This window comes from Perognathus longimembris, chromosome 1 (assembly GCF_023159225.1).
Source record: "Perognathus longimembris pacificus isolate PPM17 chromosome 1, ASM2315922v1, whole genome shotgun sequence".
NCBI classification, from domain to species: domain Eukaryota; kingdom Metazoa; phylum Chordata; class Mammalia; order Rodentia; family Heteromyidae; genus Perognathus; species Perognathus longimembris.
This window is the reverse complement of record NC_063161.1, coordinates 81307768-81322925: the sequence shown is the minus strand read 5'-3', so window position 1 is coordinate 81322925 and position 15158 is coordinate 81307768. Positions and strand designations below refer to the sequence as shown.

Sequence of the window (15158 nt, the reverse complement as noted above, 5' to 3'; positions counted from 1 at the left end):
CGGACACCTAAGAAGGGAGAATCCCAAGAATCTCTGGTTGGCGATGTCCCCAAATTCTAGCTTGGAGACAGAAGGCTTTGTGGCTCCTGTGAAGGACCAGGTGTGTCACTGTCACATTCCTCCCTTCCACTGCCCACAGGAAAGCCAAGATGACTTCCCTTCTGAGTGTTGGCTGAATGGGTTGTGTGTGTGTGGTAGGGGTGGGAGTGGGGGAGGTGGGGTTGTTGTTGTTTGCTTTTTGGCAATTTCTACCTGTTCTTGACCAGCCAGCATTTATTGTCTGATTCAACTCCATCAAAGCCATAGATAGCCAACCACCAGAACAGCATGGTACAGGGCAGTGCTGCTGCAGGTCACCTGGAAAAGTAAACCAACACTGGAATGAGTCTCCAGGGACCTAACAGTCACCCACTGTCACATGAAAAAGAAATTGGTGTTACAATCAGATATTAGTACTTCTGTGTCTAACCTAAACGGGACACTCCTTTCTGAGGCCTATAACCAAGTCTGGACCACACACACAAAAATTCCCTTATGATTAAACACAGAAGTACTAATATCTGGTTGTAACACAAATTTCTTTTTCAAACTCCCTAGGGCTATGATATCTAAAGTCTGAGAGGGTTTTTACTTTGGTACCAAAGGTACTAAAAGTACAAAGCCTATTCTTTCTCTGTATCTAAAATTTTCAATCCTTTGCATGGGAATTTTTTACATTCAGGGGTGGAAGTAAAATGCATGTTTGTTTATAGGCAACTACTTATAAATGAAGAACAGTAACAACTTGATCTCCTGGTTTCTTTTTGCTGAGTGTGTGGTATCCACACAGTGTTTAAATCAGATGTCACTTTAAAAGAGGTCCCTGTACTTCAACCCTTTCTATAAAATGGAAAACTTGCTCTTCTTTCAGCTGGGGTGAACATTGGGGGCATAAATGGCTACATAACGATGGCCTGAGATCAGAACAACAGCTGTGGAGTTTCCTCATTAAGCATCTACCGCATTGTGTGAGCTGATGGACCATAAGGAAGGATTAGTCTGGGGAGAGATGCAGAGGAGGGACTTCACCTTCAATCTGACCAGAATCTACTGTGTGTGATCCTCAGCTGAATCACTGGAGATACAAATTATGCTCTGAATCTGAGACTTGTTTATTGTAGTAAAATATCAGAAATACTTCAATTACTGCTCTAAAGCACCTCTGTGTTAATGAGTCTCTGATGACTACTGAATTTGCATTGGCTCAAAGTATGTTGAAAAAATATCTGTTAAAATAAAATTTTATTTCAAATGTAGTGGCAGTTATTTTCCCCCTTCTGTTTTAAATGCTTTGGCTTTTTATGTAGTTCAACATAATTCAGCTCAACAGACAGAGAAATGGCAGTGGCATTCCGTGAGAAGGAGTAGGCGGCTCTTTTAGTTAGAAATTCAAGTCTTTCCTTATTTTGCTTTCCAGACTTCTCTTGACTCACCATCAAGCATGGTCTGGAAATACTAAATGAGAATTTTCAGAAATTTAAATTGTACTTCACCTCATTTCACACATTTTCAATTGTGTGCTATTCTATGCAATAAGATGAAATCCATGGCTGTCCCACTCCATTGCCTCAGGGCCTAAAATATCCCTCTGTGCAGCATTTGAGTGCTATGTACAAACTGCCCATCAGCCAATCAGAGGCATGTGGGTGTCAGATCTTCCATTGTAGGGCCGCAGAGCTGTGTGCATGTAACCCTTTAATAGCCCAATGACGGTTCTAACATGCCAGAGTAGTGATGCTAGCCATCTGTTACAACAGATTGACATGTTGTAATTTACTATGAGTAACTCTTGCTGAGCCTAATTTACAATTAAACTTTATTGTAAGTACATATGTATATAGAGTGCAGAAGTATTTGTCAGGTAACTACCTCATGTCTTAGAATGTACCCCCTCCCCATGAATAAGAGATGAGTACTGTTTAGCAGATATTTTTTTTTCTGTGTATATGTTGGCATTTTTGGTAATGGCTGGTGCACTACCACTTGAGCCACAATCTCCAGTTTGGCAGAAGAGTCTCAGATTTTTCCTTGGGCTGGCTTTGAACCACATGATTCTCAGATCTCAGCCTCCTAAGTAGCTGGGGTTATAGGTGTGGGTCACTGGTCCCTAGCTCTGCAGATTTTATGTCTGCCACTCAGTTGCTGTGGTTGACTAATACAGACAAAAGTTGACAAATGGTATATAAAAGCAAATAAAAATATTTTTCCCTTGGATTTGATGACTAAACAGTTTTAATTCATATTTTTTGAAGAAAATTATTGAGCTTTTGTGGCTCACACCTATAACCCTAGCTACTTAGGAGACTGAGATCTGAGGATCATGGTTCAAAGCCAGATGGGGCAAGAAAAACCATGAGACTCTTCTCTCCAACTAACTACCAAAAAGCTGGAAATGGGCCGATAGTTCAAGTGGTAGAGCATTAGCCTTGAACACAAAAGTTCAGAGACAGTACCCAGACCTGAAGTTCGAGCCTTAGGACTGGCACAAAAATAAAATGAGAGTGGCAGAATAGAAATGTTTTGAGTCCATTTGAGTCCATGGATGAAAAGAGCCAAAGAAGGAAGAGGGAGTATTGAGAATTGAAAGAGAGGGAGAGGGTGGGCAGCTGAAAAGCATGGAACCTGAGGCCACTATAATTGAGAGGTGACCCTGGGAACAGACTGGCAAACAACTGCAGGATAAGAGAGAGCACCCTCCTGATAGGCTTTAAATATCGAGAGGGGAATTTGTGTGAAGGTGATGACTTCTGAGTGACAAGCTAACATTGGAGGAGAAGGACAATACTAGTGGCAGGGATGATAAGAACAATAATGATGGGACACATAAACGGATTGTCTGTGGAGGAGGTTACAAGGTTGTAAGGACAGGGAGGGGCAAAAAGGAAAAGATACTGAGGGGTAAAGAAAAACCACATCTCTCACACAACACACACACACACACACACACACACACACACACACACAGATAGTAAAACCCACCAAACATTGAAAAATGTGCATGGGAATATAATAAAGAATAAACTTGTTGGAAGCACACTGTGCGTATCTATAGAATAATCATAATAAAATCCCTCCTACTATTAATGTGTACTAATTTTTTTTAGACACTCCATTTATTGGCTACATTAAGATTTGCATCTTAGCCAGGCACCAGTGGCTCATGTCTAATCCTAGCTACTCAGGAGGCTGAGATCTGAGGATCATGGTTCAAACCCAGCCCCAGCAGGAAAGTCCATGAGACTCTTATGTCCAATTAACCACCAGAAAACAGGAAGTGGCACTGTGGCTTAAGTGGTAGAGCACTAACCTTGAGCTGCAGAGCTCAGGGACAAGGCCGAGGCCGAGTTCAAGCCCCATGTTTCTGAGACTTTTATCTCCAATCAAAAAAGTCAGTGGGCTGGCAATATGGCCTAGTGGTAGAGTGCTTGCCTTGTATACATGAAGCCCTGGGTTCAATTCATCAGCACCACATATATAGAAAAATCCAGAAGTGGTGCTGTGGCTCAAGTGGTACAGTACTAGCCTTGAGCAAAAAGAAGCCAGGGACAGTGTTCAGGCCCTGAGTTCAAGCCCCAGAACTGGCAAAAAAAAACCCAAAACAACAATTAGTTAGCAAAATCCCCAAACTAGAGGTATGGCTGAAGTGGTAGAGCACCAGCCTTGAGCAAATAAGTTAATAAGCAAGAGCCCGAGGCCCTCAGTTCAAGACCTAGTATAAAAAATATAAAAAGACTCAGAGGAACATTTATTTTATTATAAAGCAAAATTATGCATTCATGGGGGTAATGTACACTATTTAAAAAGGAGTCATATTTGAAAGGCATTTTTGTGATGTTGACAATCTGGGGATGTGGTCTGAGGCCACATAGGTTAGTTTTTGGCTAGGATAGAATGACAAGGAACACTTTATTTCTATGTCATGTAAGGCTGTAGATTAGACATTCAGAAGGTGAGATTTTTAGCATAAAGCCCTGTTGGAAGTTATTGATCTCATCTTTAGATACTGTACTGTTTCTAAGGAGTAAGTTCCTACTGTCCACATTCTTCCTTCTTTACATTCTCTTGTCTTCGATTGTTACCTTTTGATATCTTCTTCTGGGTCACAAGCATGCTGGGAAGTATTCCATTGATACAGTACACGTAGGCTTTTCCTCTTTTGGTTTTTTTTAAATTTTTTTAAATTTTTTATTTTTATTTATTTATTTTTTTGCCAGTCCTGGGCCTTGAACTCAGGGCCTGAGCACTGTCCCTGGCTTCTTTTTTGCTCAAGGCTAGCACTCTACCACTTGAGCCACAGCGCCACTTCTGGCCGTTTTCTGTATATGTGGTGCTGGGGAATCGAACCCAGGGCTTCATGTATACGAGGCAAGCTCTCTTGCCACTAGGCCATATTCCAGCCCCTCTTTTGGTTTTTTTAATCACTGGATTTAACATCCTGTTTCATCTTTTGTTTGTCAACTGCTATGAGTTTGATAGCAGTTTGTGGTTACTTGAACCAAAGAAGCAATTTTGTCCTTCACATGAAGTGTTTGCCTTTTGCCATTGGCTTTCAAAAGAAGCCCTTTCAGCAATGAGAGGAAATAATGCTGACATACTGAAGAATGCTCTGTTTTGTCTGAGGAGCGAAATGGTATCTCTCTGGGGAGGCAACAGGGTTCCCTTGCTATCCATTTGACTCACTACCAAATGATCCAAATGGACCCACTATCAACATCCTCATCCTGGTTAGCATCCATTGGTGTTTGCAGGTCATCAACTGTGGCCACTACACAGTGCTGAATGCCTGAGCGAAGGAAAGGAAGACAATAGAAGTGATAACAAGAATTATGGAGGGTTGGGGATATGGCCTAGTGACAAGAGAGCTTGCCTTGTATACATGAGGCCCTGGGTTCAATTCCCCAGCACCACATATACAGAAAACGGCCAGAAGTGGCGCTGTGGCTCAAGTGGCAGAGTGCTAACTTTGAGCAAAAAGAAGCCAGGGACAGTGCTCAGGCCCTGAGTCCAAAAGCCCCAAAACTGGAAAGAAAAAAAAAAAAGATGCACAACTCCATAATTCTTTTTTTTTTTTTTTGGCCAGTCCTGGGCCTTGAACTCAGGGCCTGAGCACTGTCCCTGGCTTCTTTTTGCTCAAAGTTAGCACTCTGCCACTTGAGCCACAGCACCACTTCTGGCCATTTTCTGTATATGTGGTGCTGGGGAACTGAACCCAGGGCTTCACGTATGGGAGGCAAGCACTCTTGCCACTAGGCCATATCCCCAGCCCGGAGTTGTGCATCTTGACTAAGAAATAGAGCATTCCTATCTGAGGTAAGCTTACCTGGGTCTCGTGTGAGAATGCAGCTATTGAGACTCACTACGGTGCTTTGACATGGCTATCCAGGTGAAAGCAAACAACTCATATTATTCAACTATAGTAGGCAAGAAAATTCAGTCTTGCTTCATTGGGGCTACTCATGTCTTTTTTTTTTTTTTTTTCCAGTCCTGGGGCTTGAACTCAGGGCCTGAGCACTCTCCCTGGCTTCTTTTTGCTCAAGGCTAGCACTCTACCAGTTGAGCCACAGTGCCACTTCCAGCTTTTTCTATATAGTTGCTGCTGAGGAATCGAACCCAAGGCTTCGTGTATATGAGGCGAGCACTTTACCACTAGGCCATATTCCTAGCTCTGGCTACTCATGTCTTAAAGGTCTCATTTCTCAATATTATTGCAAAATCCACCCAAATTTAGATGAGGCAAGCATTCACCCTATAGCAGTAGTCAAGTTCAGTCAAATAGAAGGTAGAATGAATGGTGGCTGCTGGGTTTGGGGAAGAGAGAATGGAGAATTCTTCTTTCATGAGCACGGTTTCAGCTGAGGAAAATATTCTGTGGTGGCTGCAGCTGCATAGTAGTGACGATGTTCTTCATGCTATTGGACTGGACACCACCAAATGGTTACAGGTAGCACTGAAAGTGGAGGTGTGGCTCAATCTTGAGGAAAAAAGCCAAGCAAGAGCACAGATCCTGGGTTCAAGCCTTAGGACTGGCATATACAAAAAGTGATTTTTATGTAATATATATTTTACCAAAAGGAAAAAAACACAGTTCTCATTGTGCTTCTAGAGAGGTTATCAATGCAAGTAGAAAAGTGCATATGGACAGAAATGCACTGGGGCTCCATGTTTGTAAGTAAGGAAGCCAAATAAATACGCATTGAACACTTGTTGAAGGAAGGACATGATATTTTTCCTAAAAACTATTTTGTATGATTTAGAAGATAGTCATTAGAAAAATGACAATTTGATATATTTCCAGATTTATATTTCTCATTCAATTACAAGAACTAATATTAATTATATAAATACAATGATAACATTAATAGACATAAAATAATGTATAAATAAATAATAAACATACATATCAATATTCTTTTATCTAAAATCTTTATTTTTTTTGTCTGTTATGGGGCTTGAATTCAGGGCCTGGGCATTGTTCCTGATCATTTCAGCTTAAGGCTAGAGTTCTACCACTTCCGGTTTTTCTGGTGATTAATTGGAGATAAGAGTCTCGCAGACTTTCTTGCCCAGGCTGCCTTTGCACCATGCTCTAAAATCTTTACCATGTTCTGTAGCTTACATTCCACCAGGAAATGCCACAAAGCAGATTTCTTAAATTAAATGTCAAGTAGGAGACTGAGGAACATTAAACACAAAAGGTAGATGGGAGAAGTAGCAAAGATTCTCACTTCTTAGTGATTTTTGTCATTTTTAATTAGCTGAGGTTTTGTGTAAAGAACTTGTTTCTGTTGGTTGTGGTGGAGATGTGGGGAGGAGGAATCTCTGAGTGGAGGAGATGGGAAAGGAGGCTCTCCAAAGCACCTCACAAACTCAGGAGACCCCTCCTCACCCCCAGTTAGCTCCTTTGCCCTCCTAGTCTTGTCTTTCTCATCACTGCATTGGAATTTGTCTTCCATAGCAGATCTTGTAAAAATCTAGCTGCTTTCACCACAATAATATATCTATGGGGTCTGACTTCTTTACCACCACTCCACTTTACCTGTAGATTAAACAGGAACCCCTAGTCTATAATGTACTGGTTTACATCAATCCAGATTTTAACCAAACCCTGAAGTAGAAAAGGAAAAGGAAAGTATGGCTGAAATTCCACACAGGGTTAGAAATAAACATTTTTTTTTTGCCCCTAGGTGTACTCTCAGAGTACTTTTGAGATTGAACATCTTATCCCCAGGGAGGCACATATAGGGTGTTCCTCATCCCTTTCTCCCAATTTCCAGGGGCAGTCACCCTATCCTCCCCCAAACCATTTCCTAGTTTGGAACCTATTTTCAGTTTGTGCCTGGGGTCCCAAAGCCTGCACATAGGTCCTGCCCAAGTGGTCATGTAGCCATTACAGTGTGGGTAGACTGCAAAGGGAGTCTCGCAGGCTGGGCCCCCTTTTCTTTTCTTTTGTTCTTGTTGCAGTCCTGGGGCCTGGGTGCTGCCATTCACCAAACAGGAGCAATACAAGCCAGGTGCTGGTGTCTCATACCTGTAGTCCCAGCAATTCAGCTATTTGAGCTATTACTCCACTTCTGTTTTTTTGCTGATTAAATGGAGATAAGAGTCTTTCTGACTTCTGCTCAGGCTGGCTTTGAACCACAATCTTTAGATCTCAGCATACTAACTAGTTATTATGACAGGTGTGAGTTACTAGTGCTAAGAGGAGGAGATTTTTAAGTATAGGAAGCCCTCAGGGTCTCACTGAAGATTTGTGAGCTCATGTTCAGTAGCATTTAACTTTTTGGTAGGTGTCTAACAGCACTGACTTGGAAGTCCTAAACTGCAACCAGATGCATGTTGTGTGTCTAACCCATCACTGAGGATGTGCATAGCATGATTCCAAGTTTCTTTCTGCTTTACCTTAAATGGAAGGACACAACAGGTGCAATCAATTCTGTTACTAATGACACGGGGCTTGTCTAAATTCCAGCAAAAGCCTTAAGAAGGCTATGGCCACTAGGGGGCCCATCTCTGCTGCTATTGATTCTAAGAATTATTCATACCAGTTCTATAAGAACTGAAAAAACATTTAAAAAACAAAACAAAACAAAACCCAATTCATTTAGAAAAATTATACCACCGTGACATATCAGCTTGATGATCTTCTTAGTATGTATAATTCAATGTAAATACTTGAGTGTGTTGATTTCCTATACTATAGGTGCAGCACTTGTATGTGTTTATACTTAACATCCTTGAATCATACATAACCCACTGAAGACAGTTTTTTTGGTTGGTCACGAGATTTGAACACAGGGCTTGCACACTGTGTGTAAGCTCTTTTGCTCAAAGCTAGCACTCTTTTTTTTTTTTTTTGGCCAGTCCTGGGCCTTGGACTCAGGGCCTAAGCACTGTCCCTGGCTTCTTCCCGCTCAAGGCTAGCACTCTGCCACTTGAGCCACAGCGCCGCTTCTGGCCGTTTTCTGTATATGTGGTGCTGGGGAATCGAACCTAGGGCCTCGGGTATACCGAGGCAGGCACTCTTGCCACTAGGCTATATCCACAGCCCCCAAAGCTAGCACTCTTCCACTTTGACAGTTCCACTTCCAGTTTTCTTGTGGTTAATTTTCCTGCCCAGGCTGGCTTTGAACCCCAATCCTCGGATCTCAGCCTCCTGAGTATCTAGGATTACAGGCATGAGCTTCTATCACCCGGCCATATTTTGATTTGTTTATGTTTTCTCCAGTTGTTGGGTCATCAAAGTTTATATCAGAGATTTTATGTGTAATTAAATCTTCACAGAGCATTTTTATGATCTATGTGATTTTCTTGTCTGATATTCTTTAAATGCACACATAAGCTTTTAAAAGAATTGTCATATACACTTGTAGGAAAGTTGTGGGTTTTTTTTGTTTTCTTTTTTTTTTTTTTTACAAAAGGATTTATGCTGATCTGAGCTGGGCATACCGATGGCTCATACCTATGGTCCTAGCTGATTATAAACCAGCCTGGACAGAAAAGTCTGAATCTCCATCTCAAATTAACCAGGAAAAACCAGTAGTGAAGGGTGTTTCTCCAGTGGTAGAATGCCAGAGTCTAATGAAAAGGCAAAGAAAGAGGGGGAGACTCTGAGTTCAAACCCCAATACCTGCAGACACACACACACACACACACACACACACACACACACACACACGCGTATGCAAGCATGCAAAAAGATTTATATTTCTCCTAGTTTTTGAGGAGAGCCTAAACCTCCACCTTGATAACAATAGATTTTATTTTTATGTCATTTTGGTGAATTTAGAAATGCCTTCCTTCTTTTCATGTGACAGTGGGTCACTGTCAGGTCCTGGAGCCTTTCACCCCCAATTTTGGTTTTCTTTTCCAGGCACTTATTATAAACCGACCTGCATTAGCACTGCCCTAGACCATGCTGTTCTGGTGGTTGGCTCTGGCTTTGATGGAGCTGAATCAAATGATAAATACTGGCTGGTAAGAATAGGTAGAAATTGACAAAAATACTTATATTGGAAATTCCAAAGGAAATGGTTACCGGTATTCAGTCTTGAATATGGTTCCCAGAAATCCTTGTTACACTTAGGTTTAACACAGAAGAATTAATGTGTGTTTATAACCCCTGGGTATCTAAAGATAATTCAGAGAGTTACTAAATAAGATAGGTAAGAACTACCTTGTTCAATCCTTGTTTTATATGACTAGCTCCCATCCTTAATTTCTATACTAATTACTGCCACCAGTACTGTAGATAGGAGCTATGCATTAATACATAGATAGATGTCTCTTTAGCTCCCATTTTCCTATAAAGTGGAACTATTTATAAATGGAAGTACTCTTCCCCACCTTCTTCCTTACAACTTTTTAAGGGAAGAACCACATAGAATGTAGAAACCAATGCTAACAAAGCAATGGAAACCTCTCTATTCTTTACCTGGAGGTAAAGATGGAGGGCCCAGGAGTGGAGGTATTCCTCCTGGAGGACGCATTGGTTTGCATGGAAGGGATTCCAGGCATCATCGAGGAGAACACCAAGATCTCAGCACTTAGCCCTCTAGAGCTGTTGGGATGAATTATTACACAAATGCTACACAACTGTCACTTGATTTTAGGTTTCGAGTTCCACATTTTGGTACATCAGACATTTTAAATTATTTTTTCCATAGTATTGATCTCAGTCTACTAATTTTTCTTTCTTTTTTTTAATCAAATTTTTATTATCAAACTGATGTACAGAGAGGTTACAGTATCATACGTTGGGCACTGGATACATTTCTTGTACTGTTTGTTGCCTTGTCCCTCATGCCCCCCTCCCTCTCCCCCTTTCCCTCCCCCCCCCCCAGGTGTTCAGTTCACTTACACCAAACAGTTTTGCAAGTATTGCTTTTGTAGTTATTTCTCTTTTTTTACCCTGTGTCTCTCAAATTTGGTATTCCCTTTGAATTTCCTACTTCCAATACCAGTAAACACGGTTTCCAATATACTCAGATAAGATTACAGAGATAGTGTAGGTACAACCATAGGAAGGTGATACAAGAACATCATCAATAATAGAAACTACACATACACATAGGATGTTGAAAGTAGTTACAACTGTGATATATCAATTGTTTCCATAACATGGAGTTCATTTCACTTAGCATCATCTTATGTGTTCCTAAGGGTATAGCTATTGGGCCTTGTGATGCTCTGCTATGGCTTGCCTAAACCTGTACTAATTATTTCCAATAAGGGAGGCCATAGAGTCCATGTTTCTTTGGGTCTGGCTCACTTCACTTAGTATAACTTTTTCCAAGTCCTTCCATTTCCTTACAAATGGAACAATGTCATTCTTTCTGATAGAGGCATAAAATTCCATTGTGTATATGTACCACATTTTCCTGATCCATTCATCTATGGAGGGGCATCTGGGTTGGTTCCAGATTCTCGCTATGACAAATTGTGCTGCGATGAACATTGTTGTGCTGGTGGCATTACTGTGATTTTGTTTGTGGGCTTTTGGATAGATACCCAACAGTGGGGCTGCTGGGTCATAGGGGAGTTCTATATTGAGCCTTCTGAGGAATCTCCATACTGCTTGCCAGAGTGGCTGAACCAGTTTACATTCCCACCAACAATGAAGTAGGGTTCCCTTTTGGCCACATCCCCTCCAACAATTGTTATTATTAGTTTTCTTGATATATGACATTCTTGCTGGGGTGAGATGGTAATTTTTCACAGGATTTTTATTAAGTGAGGCTTAAGGAGGTTGCATTCTGATTAACAAAACTAATATTGGGCTACAACAATCTTACCCAGCATACTCTCTGGGACATTTCCCAACTTAGCCTCACTAATATTCCCTTGTCTTATCTACAAAATGGAGATGTGAATCTAAGAGCCTCCTTCTTGGGGTTGTTGTCATTTTAATATAAAAAAATATAAATCAGATGATAATGGTGATTGATTAAATCATTCCATAAACTTTTCAGCCACTTGTCATAGAGTTTGGAGCTTAGGTACATTTTTCCTAACAACACTTTACTTCTTTGTGAAATAGTACATTAACTCAAGATACTTACCCATTCCCTGACTCTGTATTTTAGCACCATGAATACAGTGCTCAAGATAATTTCTCAAAAACATCTGGGAAGAAACATAAAGACATTGCAGCAAAATCCAGGCATGCTCTACTACATGAATCTACATAATTCGAAAGAATCCATATTTGCCTTTCATGCTTATAGTCCAGCCCAGTGAGACCAACTGACCACCCAGCATAGGCCAATGAGAGCCAGAGAAGCCAGAGTGAGATGCACTTTTCCAGTGCGTTTAAGAACATAGAGTAAGCCAGCACTGAGTGGACTCTTGAAGGCCTGCCAGACCTACTTGAAAACATACTACAACATAGTACTGGCATATCCAGTAGAGGCGATTTTCTCTATTACAGCTCCAGGAAGCACTCACTGGAGGAATGTTCTAGAACAGAACTAGCACCATGGTCCTTAGTTATATGTCCAGACTGTAATTTATTTGTCCTAGTCTACCTAGAAGTTGGAGACACTCAATATCCCAGGAACCTCAAATTACTTTGTGAGATCACAAACCAGCACAAGCAGGAACACACATAAACACCACTTTCAGAATACAGGGGATGAAAAGGAGGCTGAATCATGAGGGGAAAGAGATCCCCATGTGTAATCAAACATTTCACTGTGGAAGCTTGAAGGTTTCCTCAGAGCCCAATTCACACCTGCAATAAAACTTCTTCCAAGGTGTGAGAAGTGAAAAGTTAAGGCAACTGTGCTGGATTTTTTTTTTTCCAGTCTTAGGGTTGAACTCAGGGCCTGAGCACTGTCCCTGGCTTCTGTTTGCTCAAGGCTGGCACTCTATTACTTGAGCCACAGCACCACTGATGGCCTTTTCTGTGTATGTGGTGCTGAGGAATTGAACCCAGGGCTTCATGCATGCTAGGCAAGCACTCTACCGCTAAGCCACATTTCCAGCTCCATGGCACCTGTTTTAACTTGGTCCACCATGTGCAAGACACTGGTAACCAGATTCATGGGTATTGGCTCCCCATGGTTCGGTTCTCCAAGCCCCACCTGGAGGAGTTATCCCAGAATTCAAAAGCGTCTCAGTCTGCCTTCAAATCCTATGCCTTCAAAGGCCTATGCATCATGCGGACACTTCGTATCATTTAAAGGGAAAACAAAGTAGAAGAACCAAAGTGAAAAAGAAAAATGTTCCACTGGCCCACGGGCTGGGCTTGCCTTTAGCAATTTCACCAAGATTTCTAGGAGGGAGCTTGCCATGAACACTCACAAAAGGGGCCGGCCACCAGAGCATCCCCCTGGGTGGCCCAGCCCTGGCCTCTGGTCACAGCCAGGATGGCCCTGTGGTCCCAGGTGCCTGTTCTGCCCTTTGATGTGTAGCAAGTGACCCAGAGAACCCTCTAGCACCACGCTCTCTTGGGGCCCACTTAGATGCTGCCTGAGCCCAGCACCTCTTTTTGGAGTTCAACTTACCTGGCCTGGGCTGATTCCCAGAGCTTTTCTCACCTTCCTCCATCCAAGCTCTTCATGCTCCTGCTGGCAGTCACCTGGCCCCCTGGCCTCTGGAAGCAGCAGACACTGGGTCTGTCTGTGCCTGGGGTTCTAGGATTGCCTGCCTGTGCCTTTCCCAGTGGGAGTGGTCACCACATGCCGACTGAGAATGGTGTCTGTTGTTCTGGCGCATGCTGTGCCTGGGTACGGGTTCCAGGTAGCTGTGCCTACTGTGCAGGGCACACCAACTGCGGCCTTGCTGGCCCCAGGTGCACTGGGCAGTGGAAAGGGGCAATTAGTGTAGAGGGAGGGGCTGGAGGAAGACACCAGGGTCCACCCTAAAAATTGCTTCAATAAGCTGAGTGCTGGTGGCTCATACCTGTAATGCTAGCTACTCAGGACCCTGAGACTTGAGCATTAGGGTTCAAAGCCATGACTCTCGTCTCCAATTAATCACCAGAAAGCCAGAAGTGGTGCTATGCTCAGTGGTAGAGCACTAGCCTTGAGTGAAAGTGCTCAGGGACAGTGCGTAGCCCTGAGTTTAAGCCCCATGACTGACAAAAGAAAAAAAAAATCAATTGCTTTAAGGGAATGAGTGGGTGAATGAGTGTGAGAGGGAAATGCTAGAAGAAATGCACCCAGAACCTGCAGGTAGGGAAATGAGCTCCTGTGGTGGCTTCTGGAGGTCAACAGACATTTTGAAACTGAGACACTTCTCAGACCCCAGAAATGGCATGTGTAAATACAGGTCTCAGCTGATTTTTTTTTATCAACAGCCACCACTGAGGCCTCCACTGTATGGCTGTCTTTCCAACCAGGTCCTCCTGTTCAAATCTGTAACCTTTTACATCTGCACATCCATGTTTATCGCTACACAATTCACAATAGCCAAAATATGGAAACAACCCAGATGCCCCACTACAAATGAATGGATACAAAAAATGTGGTACCTGTACACAATGGAATACTACATAGCGATTAGAAATGATAAAATATTGGCATTCGCAGGGAAATGGGCAGAACTTGAACAAATAATGTTGAGTGAGACAAGCCTAGGAGAATAAAGGAGCATGATCTCCTTGATATATGACTGTTAGGGTGTGTGTGTGGGACCAGTAGAGACCAGGTCTGCGAAACAAAAACTTCTTTTCAAATGGTATTTTCACAGGTTTGGGTCAGCGACCTTACATTATGAATAAGCAAAAACAACAACTAGAGAAGGACACAGGAGGATTCTATTGTTGACGTTACATTTAAAGTTCTAGGTGAATTTCCTTTGGTGTACGCTACGTGGTTACTGTATGATTTTGGCACACTGGGTATTGTATATATGCCTACCTGATCTAGGGAAGGGAAAGAAAAATGAGGGTGTAAGATATCACAAGAAGTGTACTCACTGCCTTATTATGTAAATGTACCCCTTTTGCACACCTTGTGAGCAATATTTAATTAAAAAAATTAAAAATCTGTAACCTTTTAACTATCAGGTTACTAGAGAAAAGCTTTTGGCTCCATGAGACTGAGGTAGGGGGGTTATTTTTAGTACATATTTGCACATGAGTGAGTCGACCAGTACTTGTTCCTGTATTAGAAGACATGGGTCCAATACTCTGTGCTACTTCCAAGTGATATGGCTAAGTCTCCTTAAATTTTTGTTTCCTAAAATGTGGAATAGGCACAAAGATACAAATTTATTGTGTCTGAATAAGATGACCTGTGGAAAACATTTTGATAAATGTCAGTTGTTAGCATCAGAACAATCAAGGCATAGTGAGCACAACTATGTCCTCTCTATGACTCTAACTTTGGTTTTAGAAAGCAGATTCTCCCTAGAGACGTAGCAATTCAGGTGTCTACTATGGTGCTTCTCTTTGAAGCTCATCTATTTTGGGCCATTTGATTCCTCTGGGGGTCTTGCCTCTCTCCAGCAGATCCTGGCCTGGGATGCTATTTTGAATTCTACAGAGCAGGAGAAAAGCACTATCTTTCAGCATTACTGAGAATCTTTCCTTGATACTAAGTTCTGACATTCTTTTTTTCTAATTGTTTTAGCTTTATTGTATGCTATATTTCTTAAACATTTTATAGACCTGAATG

The 15158-nt window shown here is 42.0% G+C and overlaps 1 protein-coding gene across 1 annotated transcript in view; it reads right to left on the bottom strand.

The window, feature by feature from the left end:
- Window positions 1–4718: 4718 nt before the first annotated feature.
- The window catches only part of LOC125352049 (spermatogenesis-associated protein 31E1-like), a 29192-nt gene continuing 18752 nt past the window's right edge, over window positions 4719–15158 (bottom strand). Inside the window, exons 7-8 of the mRNA XM_048347238.1 lie at window positions 5360–5414; window positions 4719–4822 (exon numbers count right to left, since the gene is read on the bottom strand). Of these exons, the coding sequence (XP_048203195.1) occupies window positions 4719–4822; window positions 5360–5414 (159 nt within the window). The remainder of the gene's footprint in view (window positions 4823–5359; window positions 5415–15158) is intronic.